Raw genomic sequence first — 25,765 nt, forward strand, 5'->3', positions numbered from 1 at the left:
ATAGCCTATACACACACGGCTGTTTGACGCTATTGTCTGCACCTACAGAGTAGGAGTACTACAGTGAAGGTTTTTTTTTACAGTTTTAACCCAAAGAATGACAAATCTGTCAGATGAAGAAGAGTCGGAGTCAGAGATTCAAATAAATAAAGTTTACTGAATATAGTTTGCAGTTTCATCAGCAGTAGCCAGCTGCAACACTTGCAATGAGTTCCTTGGTCGCTCTTGCTTACAATCACAAATCAATAACAATTATACTCTCTCATAACGTCATTAACTGCGTCATACATACAGGTATAGGTGTTCTAACCTGATTGGTTAAAATACAAATTTCCATGTGGGTGCGTGCGTACAATTCTGAACAAAATCTTAAGCATATAAACGTCAGACATCCACTAGACTGTTTAGAGCTGACTCCAGACCTGTGAAACGGATCCACAATCAAATAGAACACACACACGTAAAGTACAATCTGTTTCTTACCCGAGGCTAAGTGTATTCTCAGCCGTCTTTATCAAAACTGGTTAAAAACCGGTATAATCTACATTCAGGTAGTTATATCCTTACTACACAAAGTCTATCTTGAATAAAAAGTAGAATCACTTTAAAAGAATTAACCGTAAAAATAGCAAAATCACTTTAGACATTTTAGATAGTATTAACTCATAGAAAATAACAATAGAAACAGTTGTTTCCAGTCCTCAGCCCTTCAGTTCCACTCAGGGTCCTCTGACCTAGTCTGGTGGCTCCTGAAAATAGTTACAAAGAGACAGGCAAATGCACTGAACATTCTTATATCAAGCAATGTGTTAACTTTATTCAGTTTTTCAATATTCATCTTTAATAAAAATATTAAATAGTAAATAAGTTAAATAGTAAATATAGTTATTTACTATGACCTTTTATTATTTACTATGACCTTTTATGTGAAGCTGCTTTGACACAATCACATTGTATAAGCGCTATACAAATAAAGGTGAATTGAATTGAATTGAATAAAAATAATGAGAAACAGGATGATGAAAAAAGAATAAACATTGATCAATGCTGAGACGGATTTTAAGGTAGAAATCCGAATCCTTCAACAGACACCTGCATCGCAAAATGCAGAGGTTTTTGCCCATACGGCATATCAAATTCCATTAAAACTACACTTTTCCAGCAGTTCATACTCGCATCCAATATCTCATTTGACACAGGGGGCATGCATGAAATGTTCCTGAATGAAAGTGAAAGTGCCAAACTGCAGTTAAATTTGACAATTTAAGAATGAAATTTTTTCATATTTACGCACATAATTTACTTAATAATTTTAAGGCAACAGGTTTACTCACATTTTTTAAGTAAAGTCAACTGATCACTTTTTACAGTGTACAATACAAAAAAAACATTTATCTTGACATTAACTTTTGAGAATTGATATTGAATCAACCACTTTTTTAAAAACAATTAATTAAAAAAATCTATATTTTTGGTCACGGCCCTGGTGTTTATGGATGTGTGTTCTCTCAGTGTTGTGAGCAGCTGTCCAGAGCTCAAGCCGATCTGCAGGGGACGATTAGAGACCTGGAGAAGAGCAGGAAAACCTACCAGGAGGCCGAACAAACAGCGCAGAGCGTCCGTGAGAAAGCTGAGATGGAGGCCAAGTACGTTCACTGACCTGTCACATGTGAAGGAAGTGACATCAGCCTTGTGGGAGAGCATGGCAGGGGGTTATCTGCTGTTGCAGTTTTAATTGAGGATTCAACATTTTATGCTGTTTTTCCTTATCCTTCTTTCTTTTGCTGTGATTTTTTTTCTTTATTTCCTGCAAAACAAGGTCAAGGCTCAGTCTGTTTCAGTCGCGCTCCAGTTTGAAGAGGGCGAGTGTGAAGGTAATGTAGGGATGCCCCACTAATTATTGATCAATAATCCCCTACTTTTTCACTATTATTTTGTAATTTGTTATGATAAAAATGATGGATTTTTGTGGTGGTAATTTGCAGGCAATTTTGCAATTAAAAATATAGAAATATAAATATTTTAAATATATATTATATGTATATTTATATATACATTATATATCTTATTTACCATATTAGGTAGCCTACTATGTTAGGTGTGCAATCTGACACATTGACACAAATCATAAAAATAAAGTTTCTTCATTTTGGTTTCTTGCAAGACAAGATCTAAAACGGTAGGGATTAAGTCAAAGGAACGTTGTATAACCCTTATTTTTACCCATGATCTTACTTTCTCTCTTAGATTTAACTTCCCGGAGCATCTGATATCATGTACCTCACACATAGGACCTGCGTTAGGGCTTCCCCTACCGTAATACTCTTAAAACACAGATTTCCGTACAACTCGTCAATGGCAGGGTAGCGTCTTCTCTTGTTAACTGCAGGGAAAGGGTTAAGCTAAATCGTTTGTAGTTTGATGCACATCATAATACCAGCCATACATGTAAAACACAAATAATGTCCTTCAATTCGGTCACATCCAGCGGCCGTCATCCTTGAAGCTGCTTGCTGTTCTGTCTTTTCTATTGCTCCGTTTGTTAGATGTTTGCTCACACTTTCTTTAGCAGTCTGAAGCACGTCAAATGCACAAAATGCCCAATTCGCACCACAGAATGTCTAATCCCATCTTTGCATTGACTTCACATGTAAATCAATCGCGCAAACACAATTATATCCGCGTCTGCTTACTGCACAGCCTGCAAAACATTCCCCCCTTCCATGTAATGCTAGGATTGTGAGGGCGCAGGTGAGATGTCATTTTTCGAGAGACACTCTAATATTTCATGTGCGCTACGTATGCAATGCTTATAAGTCATGTAAAACAATTAATTGCAAACTGAAATTAATATAATTTGATTATATAGTTTGGAATTGTATGTTTTAGGAGATTATTTGCATTTTTTATGAATATTTTGCATTTAAATTAAGAATTTTGCAGGATCGCAAAAATTTTTGACTTTTTGTTGATTTTGCGTTGGATTTAGCGATCGCAGAATCGCAAATAATTAGGGGGTCTGAATAATAGAAATATAATAGTGCATGTCCATTTCTCCCATTTTTACTGTTATCATTTAACTCTAGGGCTAATATTGTTAAGTAAAATGACAGTTAGAACTGTAAATCTAATGCTATATTTTTTTTACTTGAAATTGATGTTTTTTCCAGCTAACTACCAAGGAAATGTATTTATGATTGTATTCAGTTAATTTAAACTGAAATATCGCAAACTAAAAAAGTATTAAAACTATGTAGCTTTCAAACAATTGTTAAAGCACACAATGAATATACTTAAATTAAACTTAAAACAGAAATTATAAAACAAAAATACATTAAAATAAATTAAATAAAGTTATGCAGTAATACTAAATTATTCTCAAAATAATATGTGTCACTACACATAATAACATTGTGATTCACTTTTAAATAATCAGTACCTGTTTTTGCATTAATAATAATTTCTGTAATTATTTTGTATTGTTTTAAATAGGTTTGAACTTTAGGATTGACAATTTTTTCTTTAATGTCACATAATACACTCACTTTTATTGATTAAAGACAAAAAGGATCATTTTTATTAAAAAAAAAAAAAAAACAGTCATTTAACGTAATGTGAACTCCAAAATGGGGTTAAAAAAAAGCCATAATGAGAGTACATAATATTTTACTAGATATTTTGCAAGACACTAGTATTCAGCTTAAAGTGACATTTAAAGGCTTAACTAGGTTAACTAGGCGGATTTGTAGTTCACGTGAATGTAAGTGTGTTTACCAGCGATCTCTGGTTGCAGATCGCTGGTGATCCTGACAGTAACAGTGTAGTTCTGTAGACAGTTGAAAAAAATATATTGCTTAAGAGGGCTAATAATATTGACCTTAAAATGGTTTAAAAGATAAAAATAAAAACTGCTTTTATTCTAGCCGAAATAAAACAAATAAGATTTTCTCCAGAATAAAAAATATAATAGGAAATATTGGGAAAATTTCCTTGCTTTGTTAAACATCATTTGGGAAACATTTGAGAAAGAAAATTAACAGGAGGCTGAATAATTCTGACCTCAACATTATATATATATATTTGTGACATCATTGTTTAATTAGGATGTTACTGAACTGCAGTGTTTCTAAGAGATCAGCTTTGACCAAATGTCAAGTGCACATTCAGTACAAACATTTGCTGTTGTTTTCAGTTGAAAGCCAAGAAGAATGAATGGAAGTCCAAAGCCACGCAATCAAGAAATGATTACCTGCTCGCCCTGTCAGCCACTAATGCTCATCAGGAGCGCTATTATGAGACGGATCTGATCAGCTGCATCAGGGTGAGGACCGATAGTGCTCAACACTGGTCATCATTTAATTCTTAATATAAAAAACATCGCAATATTATTGTTTTTATGCATTTTTTATCAAATAAAGAGACTGGATGACTTATTTGTTTATATAGAGGCATGTACATGTATACTTTATAAAAAAAGTGCTAAATGAGTAAATGTAAATAAAAATAAAAGAATAAAAAATATAAGCATCTGTTTTTTTCTTCATTGCAGGTTCTTGATGGCGGATTCTGTGATCATGCACAGGGTTTTCTGATTTGGCTGTGTCAGACGGAGCTCGAGACGTCGCAAAGCATTCAAGACACTTTCCAGAGCCTGCTGGAAACGTCCAGTTCGGTGAGTTGCACATACTCACATACACACATACCCAAACACAAATACACACACTCACACAAATATACATGCAAATACACAGATTTTCATACACACATAGACACACACACTTGCACATGCACACACACAAATATACACTATATACACACACACAAATACACACACACACATGCACACAGACAGACACACAAACACAAATATACATACAAATACACATATTCTCATACACACACAGACACACACATTTGCACATGCACACACACAAAAATACACCAAATACACACACACTTGCACACAGACATACACACAAACACAAATATACATACAAATACACACACACACACACACACACACACACACACACACACACACACACACACACAGACACATACTTACAGATGCGCACATGCACACAAGAACACACACACATGCACGAATATACACAAAGATACACACATATTCACACATGCCCCCCCTCCACACACACACACACACACACAAAATACAGATACACACTTTTACACTTTTACAGATACACACTCCACACACACTCACACATGCACACACACACACATACACACACATACATGTACACAGAAACACACACATACACAAACACAAATCTGCACACAACTACACTCACACATTCATGCACACAAACACACACATACACACAAATAGACACAATCACACATGCACACACTCTCACACACACAAACACAATTATACACACAGATACACACATATGTACACATGCACTGACACACACACACACACAAACAGACACACACTCACATGTGCACGCACAAACACAAATATACACACAAATACACACACACACTCAAACATGCGCGCACACACACACACACACTCACAAATATACATACAATTGCACACACTCACACAAATATACACACAAATACACACGTACTCACACCTGCGCACACACTGTCACAGACATGCACACAAACACAAAGATACACACAAATTCACACTCATACACAAATATACACACAAATACACACACACACACTTAAGTCTGCACTGCCATGGAAAAACACATGAGCCACAGTGGCCGAATGTAGAGCAGGAAACCTGATCTGACACTGGAGGGTTAATGGACTGAGTCCCAGCTCCAGCAGTGAACACTGACCTTAAAGAGGAAAATCTACCTGCTTTACAGAGTCTGCAGTGCTTCAGGAATGAGATTATTATGGTATGTTAAGACAGAATGGCTTTTTTAGATGAAGACACAGCAGGTGAATAGGGTTAAAACATGAACTAACCCAGCAGGCACAGGACATCAACACAACGTCAGATTGGACAATGCATTTTTTTGGAAATGAAAATCGGGTTGATGTCAGAACCCAACGTCAGGCTGATGTCAGTGTCCAATGTCAGACAGATGTTGCATTTTGGTTACTTTCCAACGCAAACTAAAAACAACCAAATATCAACGTCTAATAATGTTACATCTTGATGTTGTGTGGAGGTTATCAATATGACGTCTATCAGGTCTTTGGACTTTGGTTGCCATACCTATCAAATAAATGTCAGTATTTCGCATTAATATGACGTTGGTTTAAGATTTTGGCTCAACATTGGATTTTAGTCACTGTCCAACACAACCTAAAAACAACCAAATATTAACATCTAATGATGTTACAGCTTGACGTTGTGTGGACATTACCAATATGATGTCTGTCAGACGTTGGATTTTGGTTGCCATATCTGACAAATAAATGTCAGTACTTCACATCAATATGACGTTGGTTTAAGATGTTGGCTCGAAATTGGATTTTGGTCACTGTCCAACACAACCTAAAAACACACCAAATATTAACATCTAATGATGTTACAGCTTGACGTTGTGTGAACGTTATCAATATGACGTCTATCAACCGTTGGATTATGGTTGCCATACCTGACCAATAAATGTCAGTATTTGACGTCGATATGACATTGGTTTAGGACAGGGGTCACCAATCTCGTTCCTGGAGGTCCGGTGTCCTGCAGGGTTTAGCTTCAACTTGCCTCAACACACTTGCCTGGGTGTTTCAAGTACACCTAGGAAGACGTTGATTAGCCTGTTCAGGTGTGTTTGATTAGGGTTGGAGCTAAAATCTGCAGGACACCGGCCCTCCAGAAACAAGTTAGGTGACCTCTGGATTAGGATGATGGTTCGACGTTGGAATTTGGTCACTTTCCGACAACCTAAAAAACAACCAAATATCAACATCTAATGATGTTACAGTTTGACGTTGTGTGAGCATTACCAATATGACGTCTATCAGACGTTCGATTTTGGTTGCCATACTTCACGAATAAGTGTCAATATCTGACATCAATATGACATTGGTTTAAAATGATGGCTCAACGTTGGATTTTGGTCACTTTCTGACAACATAAAAACAACCAAATGTCAACATCTAATGATGTTACAGCTTGACGTTGTGTGGACATTACCAATATGATGTCTATAAGAAGTTGGATTTTGGTTGCCATACCTGACGAATAAATGTCAGTACTTCACCTCAATATATGACGTTGGTTTAAAATGTTGGCTTGAAAATGGATTTTGGTCACTGTCCAACACAACCTAAAAACAACCAAATATCAACATCTAATGATGTTACAGCTTGACGTTGTGTGAATGTTATCAATGTGACGTCTGTCAACCGTTGGATTATGGTTGCCATACCTGACCAATAAATGTCAGTATTTCACGTCGATATGACGTTGGTTTAGGACAGGGGTCACGAATCTCGTTCCTGGAGGTCCCGTGCCCTGCAGTGTTTAGCTTCAACTTGCCTTAACACACTTACCTGGTGTTTCAAATATACCTAGGAAGACCTTGATTAGCTTGTTCAGGTGTGTTTGATTAGGGTTGGAGCTAAAATCTGCAGGACACCGGCCCTCCAGGAACAAGTTAGGTGACCTCTGGATTAGGTTGATGGCTTGATGTTGGATTTTGGTCACTTTCCGACAACCTAAAAAACAACCAAATATCAACATCTAATGATGTTACAGCTTGACGTTGTGTAGACATTATCACTATGACGTCTATCAGACGTTCGATTTTGGTTGCCATACCTGACCAATAAATGTCAGTATTTGATGACGATATGACATTGGTTTAGGATGTTTGGATGTTGGATTTTGGTCACTTTCCAAAACAACCTAAAAGCAACCAAATATCAATGCCATTTCATGTCGTTATTGGACATCATAATAACATTGCCTTTTATCCTAAAATCTTATTCATGAATAGGCAAAAAAGGCACTATTTTAGTAAATATACGCTAATTTGCATATATTTCTAGCCAAAAATCTGAACACTGGAAAAAGTCAAAATTCGTTTTATGTTTCATTTTATATTATAGTCAAATAATACAAATTGTTATTTGTGAATTTCTTTTCTGAATTCTGTAAATGCTGCTAACACCCAGATAAAATACATTTTCACAATTTTTGAAGAATAAAGTGTTGTGTTTAATTTGGTAAAGTATGTACAGTATGAAGATATTCCTCTGTAAAAACCTTTAAATATGAATAAAACTGAGTTTTGGTGCATGTAAGTGCAGATTTATGGTTTTGTGCAGTAGAAAAATCACCCTTTGAGAAAAAAGTATGTATTGTAACTAGGGTATACAGACACAAATAGATAAAGTGTGACAAAAGAAACACTTAAAAGTGCATTGAGGATGCTTTCTTTTCATTAAATTGACAGATAAAAGCCAACAAACTCCCCCCAGAACAGTGTTTTTGCCTGCAGTGTCTTCCCTTAAAGAGACAGTTACCCTGAAGATTTTGTCATCGTTTACTCAAGCTTCATTGTTCCAGACCTGCTTGAGTGTATTTTTTTTTTGTAAGAAGCTGCAAATCTGAAACCATTGACTTAGATAGTAGGAAAAACAAACATTATGGAAGTCAATAGTTACATGCTTTTAACATTTTTCAAAATGACTTTTGTGTTCATTGGAAAAGTGAAACTCATAAAGGTTTGGAACAATTTGAGGGAGAGTGAGGGGTGAGTAAATCTCCATTTTTGGGTGAACTATCCCTTTAAAGTTTTAATCTGATGGCAGTAGAGATAAATGACAAAACTAGAAGCACACATTCATTCATTCATTCATTCATTTTCGCCACAGTGGAATGACCAATTTATCCAGCATATGTTTTACACAGCAGATGCCCTTCCTGCTGCAACCCAGTCCTGGGAAACATCCATACACACTCATTCACACACTACGGCCAATTTTATTTATTCAATTCATCTATAGCTCTTGTCTTTGGACTGTGGGGGAAACCGGAGCACCCGGAGAAAACCCACGCGAAATTGCAAATTCCACACAGAAATGTCAACTGACCCATCCGAGCCTCAAACCAACTTGCTGTGAGGCGACAGTGCTAACCACGGAGCCACTGTGTCACCCTAGAAACACACAATATTTATTTAAGTATATTTATTTAACAATGTAACCGTTCTCGCTAAGTGTCATTAGGCCTGTTTGTAGTCTTGTGTTGTTGTAATTTGATGATTGACACAGTTTTTCCATTCAGTTTACGGGGCTCAGGTTTAATGTCTCCAGTCCAGCATCAAGTTACACACACACTCACGTTCAGTGATCTGTACAGGGACTTCCCTTAGACGTAAGGATTTTTATACTGTACAAACTGTATGTTCTATCCACCAACTCCAACCCTGCCACTAAAACCAAAAGATATCTGCATTCTGCATGATTTATGATCTGTTTTCCTCATGATGACCAAAAAAAATGTCCCCACTAGGTCAAAATGTTTTCTTATTGCAATACCTTTGGTCTCCACAATGTCAGAAAAACCAGATGCACAGACAAACACATATAGACACATATTCTGTTCATGAATTCTCCGCTCTGATCTGTTGTTGTTTTATTGGGGAGATTTTATTGGCTGTGCTACTGTTCTGAACATCTTCACATTATTACTTTGCATTTTTCTGTTTGTAGGTGACACAGGAGACACACCAACAGATCTTCATTCAGGACAACGCTGTGTTTCAAAAAGCAGCCCCCTTTCAGTATCAGCCCGGTGAAAATGATTCGGTAGGTGTCTATTAGATATTTTCATCTATTTTTATATTACTAATAAACAATCATACGAACAAAAGATGCAATATTTGACATTTATTGTGGGTTAAAAGTGGCCTAAATGAAAGTTCACCACATAATAGTTTGTTAAATGCAGCGTTGGGGAAAGTACTTTAGAAAGTAATGCATTACAATATTAAGTTACTCTCCAAAAAAGTAACTAGTTGCATTACTTAGTTACTTTTTATGGTAAGTAATGCATTACGTAACTTTTGCGTTACTTTTGAGTTACTTTTTATAACCTGGCTGAGGTTTGATCTCTTTCAGAACTTTTTTTTTTAGTTTCTTTCTTTTTTTAATAGAGGAGCACAATGCACTGTATATATAACCTTCATTTACCTTAAAAAAACACATAAAACAATATTTATATTAGGATGATGTTATCTTCCTAACCCTAGAGCTATATATGCTGGTCGGTCTCTTCGGTCATCTGACCAGAGATTATTATGTATCCCCAAGTTGAGGCTGAAATGCAGGGTTGACCGTGCTTTCACAGTAGCTGGTCACAGTAGCTATATAAATAAAATTGACATTGACAAATATATATGAAATTGAATTTATAATATTTTATAATATTTAATATTTTATTATTAAAACATTATTAATACTATGTTCACTAGTATGTATGTATGTGTATATATATATAACATTTAATTCATAATAATTATTTATTATTATATAAATATTATAACATTTGTAATAATAAAAAGCCACTTAAATCAAAAAGCTACATATTGATGTGAGATTGCTTTGAATAATTTTTATCGGCCACAACACCAAATAATATATTATTTTGATATAGTGATGCATTATTTATAAAGAGTATATTTAATAATGCATAAACAACATTATATTAAATAAAAGGTGCAAAACTCTTTTCCGTCATCTACCATGTTGATTTTACCAGTCATGTTTGACATTTATTGTGAACTAAAATGAAAATTCACCACATTATTTTAAGTTTTTAAATGTACACATTAATAACCTTATTATGTTATCTAATAATTCATAATAATATAATATCTAAATAATGTGGCATAATTCTTTATCGGCCATAACAACAAAAAACATTTTAATATAGTGCTGTAATATTTATAAAGGATATATTTGATAGTGCATAAGCAACATTATTTAAACATGAAGTTCACCACATAGCTTTAACCAAATACTCTTAAATGTCCCCTAAAAACTGTCCATGAATCAACTTGGCCGAGAGGAGCAGTGCTGTACTGAAGGCTGAATGTGTGCTTCAGTGTGTGTGCAGCTGTTTTTCAGATGTGCATTAGCGCCCCCTGTTGCCCGCAGATCATCCCGTGTCTTGCCACACCAGCATAGTGGCCCGTTTGTTCGCTAACACACATTTTGTTTGCAAGTCAAACAAGCATTAGCCTGTTTCTAAAGAAAACATTAGAGATGCAGAACCTCAGCGCTGGTGGGGCGGAAAGACCAGCCAAAAGTGCAGACAGGAAGCAGGACGACCTGTGAAAAGAGGCCATTGAGGAGTCAACCTGCCCCACCTCTCGTCTACAAAATCAGAATAAATAAGAGAAAATAAAAAAGTGTTTCATCCACATATACATGCTATAAACTATTTTTAGTCTCATAAATGAGTAACGCATAATATTGCAGGGGTGGATCAGTGGTTAGCACTGTCGCCTCACAGTGCTTGGTCGTTAGTTCGAGTCCCGGCTGGGTCAGTTGGCATTTCTGTGTGGAGTTTGCATGTTCTCCCTGTGTTGACGTGGGTTTCCTCCAGGTTCTCCGGTTTCCCCCACAGTCCAAAGATTATAGGTGAATTGAATAAACTAAATTGGCCATAGTGTATACTGTAAGTGTGTAAATGAGTGTGTATGGGTGTTTCCCAGTGCTGAGCTGCAGCTGGAAGGGCATCCGGTGTGTAAAACATATGCTGGATAACTTGGCGGTTCATTCCTGTGTGGCGACCCCTGATGAATAAAGTGACTAAGCTGAAGGAAAATAAATGAATGAATGAGTTGGCGGTTCATTCCGCTGTGGCGACCCCTGATGAATAAGGGACTAAGCTGAAGAAAAATAAATGAATGAATGAATAATATAGCAATATATATATTATAGCAGAATATAGTCCCACCTTAAACATAAAATAGCCAATCAATGATAACAGATGAACAACAGTTGACACTCGCTTTGTTTTCTCCATATAGAAATTGATTTTTAAATGGAGTATATGCACAGCTAGTGTTTTTCAACCACTGATACACTTCTGGTAAAAAGTTTATATGGTTATTTTCAATTTCATAAGGTTTCTTTTACAGCATTGATACTGTAATTTAATAAAAATACAGTCAGTTAAATTGACTTAGGCATTCATTTTGTTATTCAAGCGTAAAATGTGATGAAAGACTGTGTAAATGCAAACACTGTCAGTAGTAGCAGACTAGCATAGAAACTCTTGAAAATACAGGGGTAAAATAAATGTTCATATTTTAAAGACATAGCAGGGAAAAATGCAATTTAATGCAGTGCTTCTTGTCTGGTGTAAGAACCACTTTATATCGTATATCAGTCAGGAAGTGAAGATCACTGATTTTTAGAGAAATCAGATCTTAAACGTGGCGATTTTGTAATGGAAAGACAGTTCACCAGAAGCACTTGGGCTGGCTGACTGAAAATTAAAGGTCTGTGTGCATATAGCCCATTGGCCCATTCTGATTGAACTGGAAGTTGCTGAGGAATTACGCTTATTACTAAGCAATACTTGCATGCTATTTCATGGTAGCATGGTAAACAATATAGGGAGCGTGTCACAGGTTGTCATTGGTTAAAAAAGGAACCAATGTGAATATAAAAGCAACTTCAGCTCATTAAAGCAGGCTAGGTGGAAAAGCGCTATTCACTGATGTTTTGTTTTCCATCAAATTTTTCTTTTATTTTGTATTTTTTGAACACAGAAAAACATGCTGCAGACAATCAGCATATAGCAATGTGCATAGATATACATGTAGTAACCGATATACAGGTTGTTAAATAATAGTATTAAGAAGAAAAAACTGAAGAGTAAATGACAAAGACATATTAAAACAAATAAAAATAATAAAATAAAAATAAATTAATATGCATATACACATACACACACAAATACACATACATAAAACAAATTTCCAAACCAAAAAAAGGCAATAAACCAAATCTGTATTTAAGGTTAAATAAGGGTACAATTAAGCCTGTTAAAAATAAATAAATAAAAGAATGGTAATAGACAAATAGAAATAGGTATTCAAAACCGTGCTGAAAGAGGTCTACGACAATGAAGAAAAGTTATTAGAAGCCCAAACAGGGAATCTTAAATTACTATAAAGAACTTATGTTTTGTTGTTAAACTAAATCAAAATCTACATTATTGATGCTGTAAAAGGTCCCTTATGAAACTGAAAATAGTCACATCAATCTTTCACCAGAAGATTTCAGTGGCTGAACAACACTTCTGTGCATATAACCTATTCATAAAATAACACAATCTACATCAGCTTTGCCTGACTAAAATAGTTTAAAACAGAACATTACCTGTCTAAAAGAAATACTTCAGCCATGGTGTCGTCCTTCTTCCAGCGCGTAACTGTTTTTTAAAAAAGAATTTAAAAATTTTTGATTCAGCATTTGTTTTACCGCTGTAATTATCTCGTGTGCACATAAACACGTGGTGTGCAGGCACACAAACGGCGGATCTGCGTGAAGAGAGGTACGCAGATGTACAAATCTCCATTTATTGACAGACAGTTTGTGCTACTTATCAGAATTATGGTAATTATCGGCCTGACAAATTTTAATTGGATGAACATTTTTCAGTCTTATGCCTTACCTAGAATATAAAAATACATATAAAAACATTTATATCTGTTACTTTAATCATTACTATTGCAATGTGAAGAGATTTTCAACCAGCACAACAAAAATGTTTCTGAAGACAATCACCTACTGCACCTTTAAACAGTTGGGTTTGACAATATTTGAATTCATTCAGCCATTATTTGGATCTCGCACTTTTAGTTTAGCTTAGCTTAGCATAGATCATTGAATCGGATTAGACCATTAGCATCTCACTCAATAAATTAAAAAAAAAAAAAAAAAGTGCTGATAATTTTCCAATTTAAAGCTCGACGCTTTTGTTGTTACATTGTGACTGACGGAAAATGCACAGTTGCTAATTTCTAGGTCGATATGGCTAACTAAACTTTCATTGCGGAGACTATTTTCAAGCACTACGTAATATCATTGTGACAATCTGATTCAATGATTTATGCTAAGCTAAAAGTGCCAGACCTTGAGATTGGCTGAATGGATTCAAAAAGGATAAAGCTCAACTGTTTAACTCTAGGTGACTTAAAATGGTTCAAAAAAGGTAGACATCCCCATTCAGGTAAAAAGGACTTGGTCTTGAATGCCGGAAAAATCTGCAAAGCAAATATGGCCACCGAGTGAACAGACCTTCTTTGATATGTTGGGTTTGTGGTGAGCAAGGAGCCGTTCTGTAAAGAAGGATCATTCTTCAAGAGCTTACATCACTTAATGATTTATTCAGCCAATATTTACACACATAATATTTGTAGAGTCTCGTCTAGCAGTGATTTGTTCAGCTGATTTTGAGAGATTGATGTTCCTCTAAGTGATGCTGTGACTTTTTTGTACATGTTCACTGAGACGGTTTTAAGGTGGAGAAAATGGAGGACTGTTTTGTGTTTTGGTCAACAGTTTGTCTTTCTCTGGTCTTTTCTTTAGGTCAGAGAGCTGCTGAAGGAGAGCGGCACGGCTGAAGAGCACAGCCTGAATAAAGAAGCACGTAAATGGGCCACTCGTGTAGCCAGAGAGCACAAAAACATCATCCTCACACAGCGGGTGGGTCGGGCATCACTGAGACACGACGATTTGTTGTAATATTGAAATATTTGTTCATATACAGTAGTCAATATTTGAAGTGGATCAAAAAAGTCAATCAAAACTGTGCTAAGACAAGAATTGTTCAATAGTTTTAGGGCAACATTGGTGAAACGTTTTGATCCACTTTAAATGTTGACTACTGTATATATTACATACAGTTTAGGTCAAAATTATTAGCCCTGCTGTGAAATTTGTATTATTTTTCAAACATTTCCCAAGTCAAGGTTCATACGATCATGGAAAACCTGGAAAAGTCATGGAATTTTGACATGGCATTTTCCAGGCCTGGAAAAGTTTTGCAAAAACAGAAAAAGTTTTGGAAAAGTCGTGGAAATTAGTTTAACAAATATCTGTTTGCTTGAATGTATGCGCGATATTTGAAAAATCTGATATTACGGTATTTTGCATTTCTCTGATATATATTGCGAAGTGAATACAATTTCACCAATGATTTAACAGGTTTATTTGGATTGATTGGGGGGATTTTGTAGAGGACTGAATCTCGAAAAATAAATAACAAATAAATGACAAGCACAGAGAAATAAAATATAGTAAAGATAAAAGTGAATTAAAGTTTTCAGGTTTTCACTATTCAGGTACAGATATTGAATAATCAACACTGCATAGTCTTCATTATATATTATTTAATCTTTATTAAAGTTACAAAAAGTTTCTTGTGTCTGGATGTTTGAAAATTTGAAATATTGAAATGTTCACACAGTCACGGGCCTTAAAGGGACAGTTTACTCAAAGATTAAAATGTACTCACTATTTACTCACACTTCACTTGTTTCAATACTATAGGAGTTATTAAATTATATTCGTTTTGTGTTCATTAAAAAAAAGTTAACTCATAAATGTTTGAAACAAGTGAAGGGTGTAATGAAAATGGTAAGTAATTTTTGGGTGAACTATCTCTAAAAATGCAATCAGATGATAAACTTTTACTCCATTATGATTAAACTCTATATTAAACTATAATCCAAATATTGCATATCCTGCGATGTGACTATTGCGGATGCACACATCGTGATATCGATGCTGAAACGATATATTGTGCACCCCTAACTTGAATATAAGTTAGTTGTCTTTACATATTTTCTGTCCTTTGCCAAAAACTTGCTCTCACATTGTTAGTGCTGTGTAAGCATTATCAAAATCATACATATAAAACTCATTTAAACAAAAAATATTGTTGCGTGTTCTATGATACGCTGTAATAAATTTGAATGTCAATGTTTTTCTTATTATTTACCATGTATATGTAGACATTAGATGAAACATTACCACATGAAAATGTACTTGAAAGTTCTGGAAAAGTCATGGAGTTTTAGTAGTAAGAATGTGTATGAACCCTGCAAGTGCTGTTTAAGAGAGAGATATTTCTAAACATAATAGCTTTAAAAAATAAGAAATTTCTGATAACTAATTTGGCCTGCCACGATGACAATAAATAAAAATGTTTCTAGTTATTTTGCAAAATACTAATATTTAGCATAAACTGAAAAAAATAAGATTTTTCTCCACAGGAATATAGGAAATAGTGTGAAAAATGTCCTTGCTCTGTTAAACATCCCTTGGCAAATATTTAAATCAAAATAAAAGTTAAAAGTTTTTTTTTTTTTTTTGAATACGTTCAAATTAAATTCTATACAATATTGAAATATTTTAAAAATGAAATTAATTAAAATCGAATAACTAAACTAAATTCTATAAATTAATATGTAATTATAAAATAGACAACATTTTAAAGCAAGAAGGTCGCTGGTTTGGGCCTTGGCTGGGTCAGTTTGCATTTCTGTGTGGAGTTTGCCTGTTCTTCCCATGTTGGCGTAGGTTTCCTTCAGGTGATCCGGAGTGTATGCGTGTGAATGAGAGTGTATGGGTGTTTTCCAGTGATAGATTGCAGCTGAAAGGGCATCCTCTGCATAAAACATGCTGAAAAGTTGGCGGTTCATTCCGCTGTGGCGACCCCTGATTAATAAAGGGACTAAGCCGAAAAGAAAATGAATTAAAATCTAAAAATTGTCTGAACATGAAAAAACAAAACAAATAAGTTGAATAAATTATGATGTTTATATAATATAGATAACTTTTTAAAGTTTGCTTGTGCACTTTAGCTAACCGAATTCATTTATTCTGAATTTTAATTTAAAAATAATGTATTGTTATATATTATATATCAAAATTTAATTAAATAATAATACTTTTAAGTTACCTTTCTTGTAATGAAATCAAAATTCAATATAATTACAACAATAACAATATAAAGTCTGTTTCATTTTAATGACAAATAAACTGGCAAGTACTACATGATAAATTAGGTATCACCATAAAATAAAATTAGGTATATTCATTCATTCATTTTCTTTTCGACATCGATTCTTATTAATCTGGGGTCACCACAGCAGAATGAACCGCCAACTTATCCAGCATATGTTTAATGCAACAGATGCCCTTCCAGCCGCAACCTATCACTGGGAAACATCCATATACTCTTTTTCACACTCATACACTACGGACAATTTAGCTTACCCAATTCATCTATAGCGCATGTCTTTGGACTTGTAACTGAAGCACCCGGAGGAAACCCACGCAAGCACGAGGATAACATGCAAACTCCACACAGAAATGTCAACTGACCCAGCCGGGGCTTAAAATTAGGAATATACATTGTAAAATGTGTTTAATTGTATGTGTTTTATATTTTAGACTCTGTCCGAATATGAAGGGTTGCATCAACAGGACCAGAATAACAATGAGCTGGAACTGAAAATGGATGATGCAAAAGAATGCATTCGCAAATCAGAGGTAAAAATGAAATATGAATGTATTTGTTTGTGTTTGTGTATCTAGTGTGAAATTCGTTCCTCCTCGTCAAACTACTTAAGAGTTTTTGAAAAAGTACTTTGAAATATGTATTTTTTTTATACAAAATTTTACGTAATCTCAAACGAAACGTGAAAAGAGGCATATACAGCAGGAAATATAAGTATTAAACACATCACCATTTTTTCTCAAAAAACATATTTCTAAAGGTGCTGTTAACTTGAAATTTTTCCTGGATGTTCATATCAACCAAAGAAATCCAAAAACCAAAGATATATGCAAAGAAAACAAATCTAATTAGTTTACAAATTAAGTTATGTATAATAAAATGAAATGACGCAGGGAAAAAGTTTTGAACACATGAAGAAAGTGAGGTGTAAAAAGGCAGTGAAAGCCCAGACAGCAGCTGAAATTTCTCAGTAGTTCTTCAGCAACCCTCTGCCCTTCCTCATTGTAAATGAATATTAGATGCTTCAGTCCAACATCTACATTAGCAGGATGATTAGGATGAAACCAGGCTGGACATTTCAGCAAGACAATGATCCAAAACACAGCCAAGGAAACTCGCAAATGCTTTCAGAGAAAGAAAATCAAGCTATAGAATGGCCCGGCCAGTCACCTGACTTAAATCCGATATATATACATTCTTGATATGACAGGCGTCTTTAAGCATCCATCACCAATTCCATGTCAACAGCTCCTTTAAAAATATTATTCCCAGGAAAAGACATGACGTGTTCAATACTTATTTCCCCCGCTGTACATACATACTACATATAGTAGCTCCTCCCCTTTATAAAAAACAGCTCGGCCAGATAGAGTGCATCTTACAATTTTTTACAATCGCTATGACAGTATTTTCAAACTCATCAACACACCTAAAACACACAATTAAGATATACAAACGGAAAAGCACCGCAATTATAAGACAAAAACAACAACAAAGCAATCTTCTATTCTGCGCAATCTTCTGCATTTGGCCAAGAGTAGTTTACTGCAAAACACACTGTGTAAAGTACAGTAATGACTGTATTGCATAACCTTACCTGGACGTATTGGTGACAGAGTTCTTTGATGCGCTCTGTATTCCTTTCAAAAACTTCAAGAGTCCTCTTTTAGAACATATGATCATGAGATTGAAAAAACCTCAACACCTGAGTGTGGTTTCTAGATGGGAATAAGCTATGATTTATGTATTTACATAACTGCAATAAGCTGTTTCTCATTGGCAATGGAATACAGTTTTTTTACAATCGCTATGACAGTTTTTTCAATACATTTAACAAATTTCCTAAACTCTTAACATGGTTAGCACAACATCCGTCTTTGTAGGCTATACAATTAACACATTTCGTTTTGCTTTCATACAAACGGCATCCAGTTAACACCAATTTCAAATACTTTAACTTCTTTTACACACAAGCTCAACCAACACCAAAACAATGTAATGCTACAGTCAAATTTACAAACGCTTTCACACAGTGTGTCAGAACAGATAACATCATGCTCTAAACAGAACTTGTATAGGCTAAAGTCAAAGTGAACAGCTGCTCATATTGTCAATTGAAACACAAATATATTCCCTGAAAAAAAACAAAAACTGTCAGAAGTATCTTGAAGGGGGCGGGGCATGTCAGATACTAGAGAGCATTTAATTAGTCAGAAAATTTGATTAAAAACTGAAGTATTAAACGATTAAAAAATCGTTGATCTATTTAGGTGGGTTTGACAAACTGCAAGCTTTGTATGTTTATATATTCTAAATGTGAATTGTGTCACTGTTTTGGAGTACACTAGCCTTATAGATATCATTAAAACTAACACACTGATACTAGCATCAAAACGTTATTTTAATTTTACGAGACCTTCAATAAAAAGGTTGGCCAAGTAATTGCAATGCTTGAATCAACATAATTTCTGCTGTAATAGTTGACATGTTTAAACGATATGCAGTGAGACGGGAAGCTGGTAGATGATGTGTTCACACTTCCTGTAGACAGTGAAACTGAAGGCCGAGGCACGTCTGAGTCTGCTCAGAGATGTTGGTGTGGCTGTAGACGTGTGGCTAAAGAGCGCCACCAACCAGGTGATGGAGGAACTGGAGAACGAGAGATGGGCGGCCCTCAATACCCATGACGCTTCAATCACTGTAAGTCTGAATCTCTTTATTTATGATGATTAAAAAATGAAGTCAAAATTATTCGTCCTCCTGTGAATTTTTATCCTTTTTCAAATATTTCCTAAATGATGTTTGATAGAGCAGAGAATTTTTCACAGTATTTCCTATAATATTTTTTCTTCTGGAGAAGGTCTTATTTGTTTTGTATTTCGGCTAGAATAAAAGCAGTTTTTATTTTTTATAACAATTTTAAGGTCAGTATTATGTTCTGTCATCATGGCAAAGATAAAAGAAATCAGTTCTTTGATATTAATTAAAACTATTACGTTTAAAAATGTGTTGATTAAAATCTTCTTTACGTTAAACAGAAGTTGAGGAAAATTGTGGTTTTGTTTCTAGAAAAATGTAAAATAATTTAAAATATCTAAATGAGTGCAGATCTAAAACGCACCAGCCAGCTAATTACGCAACTCAAGCATGTGGTTTAAACCATACTATTGTACTACTGTTTTTTCACACATGCCTAAAGCACTCTGTAGACTATGACAGAGAAGATGACGAAGACACAGAGACGTTGGATGACAGCAGCTCCAGCCCATCCAGCACTCACAGAAACTACCCTCTCACCTGCTCTGTGCTCTACTCCTATCAGGTAAATGTAAATGCTCTCATCTGGCATTGTCTACTGTTCATCTATTAGGGATGCACCAAGTTTGAGTTTTTCGGCTAAAAGAGCCAGTAAAATTTAAGTAATTAAGTAATTTTTTTTAAATCTTACAAAATTAATTTATGTTATTTAATAAAATAAAAAATAATTATTACAAAGCATTTTTGGTTTTGGCACAGAAATTGTGGATGTATTGGTTGAAAAAATTTAACAGAAAATGCTTTGTAATAATGATTATTTATGATTTTCTTAAACAATTTTGTGCATCACTATGTCAATCTCCCGTTCTCAACTATTATCAATTTGTGACTTTTCCTGTATTTTTCCACAGGCTTCACAGCCTGATGAGCTCACCATCCAGGAACAGGAAATACTGGAGCTGATTGATGATGGAGACATGGAGGACTGGGTGAAGGTACACACACACACACACACACACACACACACACGCACACACACGCACACACACTTAACAAGGGTTTAATACCACTAGACCCCCCTGCTTCAACCTCTCTTATAATATGTAAAAAATATATATATTTTTTATTTAACCAGAAATAACACTTATTCAGCAAGAACACAATAAATTGATTAAAAAAAGGCAGGAATAACGTAATAAACATTTCCTTTTCAAGTTTGATGACAAAATGTTCAACAATGTTTTATTCTGATTGATTATGTGACTGATTAATTATGCTGAATCACAGAAACAAACAAAATTTTAAAACATTAAAATATAAAAAAATTATAATTTATAAATAAAAACTGCAACTGTGATCTCATCAACCCTAAATTTAGTAGTATATATATATATATATATATATATATATATATATATATATATATATATATATATATATATATATATATATATATATACACTCACCGACCACTTTATTAGGAACACCTGTCCAACTGCTTGTTAACGCAAATTTCTAATCAGCCAATCGCATGGCAGCAACTCAATGCATTTAGGCATGTAGACATGGTCAAGACGATCTGCTGCAGTTCAAACCGAGCATCAGAATGGGGAAGAAAGGTGATTTAGGTGACTTTGAACGTGGCATGGTTGTTGATGCCAGACAGGCTGGTCTGAGTATTTCAGAAACTGCTGATTTACTGGGATTTTCACACACAACCATCTCTAGGGTTCACAGAGAATGGTCTAAAAAAGAGAAAATATCCAGTGAGCGGCAGTTCTGTGGATGCAAATGTCTTGTTGATGCCAGAGGTCAGAGGAGAATGGCCAGACTGGTTCAAGCTGATAGAAAGGCGACAGTAACTCAAATAACCACTCGTTACAACTGAGGTATGCAGAAGAGCATCTCTGAACGCACAACACGTCCAACCTTGAGGCGGACACAGCAGCAGAAGACCACACCGGGTGCCACTCCTGTCAGCTAAGAACAGGAAACTGAGGCTACAATTCACACAGGCTCACCAAAATTAGACAATAGAATATTGTAAAAACGTTGCCTGGGACAATTTAGCTTACCCAGTTCACCTATAACGCATGTCTTTGGACTGTGGGGTAAACCGGAGCACCCGGAGGAAACCCACGCGAACTTGCTGTGAGGCGACAGCACTACCTACTGCCCCACATCGCATGTATAAAAATATATATATTAAATGTTATTTAATTATTTACAAAAAAATAGACTATATGTTTTTACATATATATATATATATATATATATTACAAATTTTATTACAATAGTTACAAATTTTCTAAACTTTCCAAAGTATTTATTTATTTTATTTACTCACTAGCTTGTTTACTTATTTAAATAAATCTCTCGAATTTTGTGGTCTCCTAGTTTAAAATCCCTAAACTAGATGCAGTTTCTTATGTTGCCATTTATTATGTCATTTTTTTTTTCAGGCAAGGAACAGATCTGGACAGGTGGGATATGTGCCGGAGAAATACCTTCAGCTTCCGAGTTCCAGCTCTGTCCTGAGGATGATCCAGTCTTTTTCCAGCATTGACTCCCAATCACAAACCTCCAGCACTTCTGCAGAACAAGAGCCAGAAGTAGAGACGCTCACCCAGAGCAGCCCCAACAGTCACGCCAGTGGTAAGAGAGCATTGTGTTTAATGCTTAAAGTGACCCTATTATGCTATTCTACAAAATCTTACATATTAGATTTACATAACCAAAGACACTTTAGGCTACGTCTACACTAATCCAGATACATTTGAACAGCACTTTTATATAAAAACGCTTCATGTCCACACAATCGTTTTCAATTTTTTTTTGTCCTCCAGACAAACAAATTTACAGAAAATGCTTTCGTTCATGTACGGCTCATGCACACAGATGTGAGATACTTTAACCTGCATCAAACCTGTCTGGCATTTATTTACTCTCTGCCACTTTGAAACATTGCAGCAAAATGTCTGTAACTGTTGTCTGCCTCCATGTCATGCATTAAATACCTATAACATACAGCAAACCATTGATTATTCCATACTTATAGAAGGGATTTTTGCATAATAGGTCCCCTTTAAAGGTGCTGTATGTAAGTTTTTGACTCTTTTAAAGCATAAAAATACCATAATATGTTTGCAGATATTTAAGAAACATGCTAAGTTAACATTCTTGTTTATCTGAAAAACAATGCTGAAGTCATTCTTGAAATTCAGCTTTTCTGCTTTAAATATGTGGGTTACGTGCCAGAACACTGTCTTTGTTTGGTTCTTTTAACCTGCCCAATGCCAGTTTAGTCAATTATAATTAAGCATCCCGGGTTGCCTTAGTGGAAAACAGCATATTTCATTCCATCAGTCATGAAGGCTCTCAAAGTATGCATCTACGACCGAAATGCGAGCTCCGGTGGACAATAGCAGACTCGGAAATGAGAGGTGGATTTGGAGTTATTAAATAGCAAATATTAGAAATATTACAAATGTAAACATTAGGTGAGCAGGTTACATTGTTAACCCCCTGTCCTAACAACATGCACTGTAACAAGATTTGCAGTGATAAGCAATTTGTGTGTCTGTACCAGACGCAGCACGACAGAAAGATTCAAATAGAGCCATTCAGAAGCACAGAATAGTGCACTTACTGCACTCCAACGAAATTGTACGTTTTATAATCTAATTAATACATATTAAACCTCTTTAATATTACTAAATGTAGATGCTAAGTCACTGATATGTGTTGAAATGCACTGAGTCACAGTTCTGAAGTTCAATTTCAAAGGGCTTATTTTATTTTCAAGTATGAGATGAACTATCTGCTGCTGCTTTCAGTAGTACGGCAATAAATGTCATGTAAAATGGCATTCAAAGTCACATAATTAGCATTTAAGACTGAATAAAGCACATGAGGTGTACCTGAGGAGATCATGGTAAGTTTATCCTGTTGTTCAGCTGCTGGAAATAGAAGCCGTTACTATAATATAAATTTCAGGTGTTGGTTAGGACAAAAGCTCCCTTTAATATGGAAAATATTGCTTTTATTGCATGTCATTGCTTTAGGACATGGTGTAGGACCAATAGTCAGGCACGCTCCTGTTGGTGTCGTCAATTTGGCAACCTATGTTTGCGTAGAGTTACCATAGGAGGGGCCAAGTGAAAATGTGTTTTGACCAGGAGTGCAATACCTAGTTCAGCCACTGGGTGTCAAACTTACATACTGCACCTGTAAACGTGAACTTAACAATAAACAAACACATTCTTTTTCCTGTTTTTCGAAAGTAACATATAAAGCCACAAAGATCCCTTTAATATTCTGGCCAGCACTTTAACAAACACATTTGTCTTTTTGTACAGCTGTAAATCTGGCGAGGGCTTTGTATGCCTACGAGGCTCAGACCGAGGATGAGTTGTCTTTCCCTGAAGGAGCCGTTATTTGCATCCTCAGCAAACACAACCAGGAGGACGATGGTTTCTGGGAAGGCGAGTTTAATGGCGCAGTCGGTGTTTTTCCCGCAGTTTTAGTGGAGGATCTGTGCAGAGCCGAAGGAGGACGAACACACAAGAGCATGAACGTGCAGGTTTATACACAGACGTTTTGGAAAACACAGGTTAAGTGTTTGAGGTTGAGGTATTTTTGTAATTGCAGTGTCTTACCAGCAGGTGTCACTGTCAGTACTGGATGAAGCTGCGGCTGTGTTTCCATCATGTAGCAGTCCTGAGGCTGTCTCACTGCCGTCTCTGAACAACACACTCACATTAAATGGCTTTCAAACTCCAGAAACAACCAGAATCTCCAGCCACAGTAAGACAAACACTTTTATAATCTTCACCTAAGTTTTACACATGACTGAAACATTCAAACTCTGTAGTACTTGACTTGACTGTCTTAAAAATGTTAAATAATTAACACATTGTTTTATTTTAATACATTTAGGTTGTTATAAATTAAATCTAAAAATTTATTCAGTTGGTAAGTAGGTTATCCAGTCTCAAGTAGTAGATATTGACTATTAGTAATAATATTCATTCATTCATTTTCTTTTCAGCTTAGTCAATTTATTACAGTTTTTCCAGCTGCTTACACACAAAATCTTTTCATGTCACATAATTACTGAAACCTCTCACTCAAAATACAAAACTACACAGAAAATCTCCAAAACCAGAAGCTATTTCTCAGCCTTCAACTCAGTTTTTAATTGCTCAAAACACAACATACATTGCTCTACCTAAAACACAAAAATCTAACAGGAAGCTATTTGCTTTCCTTTTCCAAACACAACCAATCAAAATGCGACACTTATTCACCAGGTCACACACACACGCACACACACACACACATACTCCTCAAATGTGGAAACACTAACTTCTTAACTGATCACTGACCAATCACTGCTTTATAGGCAATAAAGTATAAATATAAATAGGTCAAAAGTGATGGGACACCAGGCTGTTATGGTCCAAAAAAAAAAACATCCACAATTTGTAGTTTTGTACCTACCCCATATTCACCTTTTCTAAATCCTAAATTCCTTTAGAAATTACTGAGAAATTCTTCTCAGCCTGACTCAATAAAGTGTATGATGGCCAGCCCTATAGCATGACACTTCTTCATGCAATGGATGCTTTTCCCACCTAGACCCCCACACACAATTGTGTTCTTTACTGTATTCTAAAGAATATACTTTTACTTTTTTTACATAGAGTAACAGTATGTTCATGTTTTTTTGTATGCTGTATAAACCAATAATGTTTGGCCAAATAAATATCTTCTATTTCTTCATGCCATTGGTGTTTACAGTGTACCTATTACTGTCACTGTAGAACACTATTGAACTGTAGATATAAGCCTATGAAAGAGCAAAAAGCTTTAGATTTAGAACAACCGTGTTGACATGTTATATCCAAAAGTGTTATATTATGAAGGAAGTGTTTGCCATTTGATGCAAATCCTTCATTCTGACGTGTGTTACATTTTTAAGGGGATGTTAGGGATTTTGCGTTTTGTGTGTGT

At 35.2% G+C, this 25,765-nt stretch overlaps 1 protein-coding gene across 2 annotated transcripts in view; it reads left to right on the forward strand.

Annotated features, from left to right (window-relative positions):
• Window positions 1-25,765, forward strand: part of si:ch211-176g13.8 (F-BAR and double SH3 domains protein 2) — a 38,365-nt gene that overhangs the window by 9,282 nt on the left and 3,318 nt on the right. The window contains exons 6-18 of one of the 2 annotated variants that reach the window (XM_056467337.1): window positions 1,513-1,646; window positions 1,820-1,874; window positions 4,193-4,321; window positions 4,550-4,672; window positions 9,661-9,756; window positions 14,557-14,673; window positions 17,428-17,526; window positions 19,541-19,693; window positions 20,193-20,315; window positions 20,662-20,745; window positions 22,213-22,405; window positions 24,109-24,332; window positions 24,412-24,556. In XM_056467337.1, the coding sequence (XP_056323312.1) occupies window positions 1,513-1,646; window positions 1,820-1,874; window positions 4,193-4,321; window positions 4,550-4,672; window positions 9,661-9,756; window positions 14,557-14,673; window positions 17,428-17,526; window positions 19,541-19,693; window positions 20,193-20,315; window positions 20,662-20,745; window positions 22,213-22,405; window positions 24,109-24,332; window positions 24,412-24,556 (1,675 nt within the window). The remainder of the gene's footprint in view (window positions 1-1,512; window positions 1,647-1,819; window positions 1,875-4,192; window positions 4,322-4,549; window positions 4,673-9,660; window positions 9,757-14,556; window positions 14,674-17,427; window positions 17,527-19,540; window positions 19,694-20,192; window positions 20,316-20,661; window positions 20,746-22,212; window positions 22,406-24,108; window positions 24,333-24,411; window positions 24,557-25,765) is intronic. The other variant, XM_056467338.1, reaches the window with a different exon arrangement.

Source organism: Danio aesculapii, chromosome 10, assembly GCF_903798145.1.
Source record: "Danio aesculapii chromosome 10, fDanAes4.1, whole genome shotgun sequence".
NCBI lineage: Eukaryota > Metazoa > Chordata > Actinopteri > Cypriniformes > Danionidae > Danio > Danio aesculapii.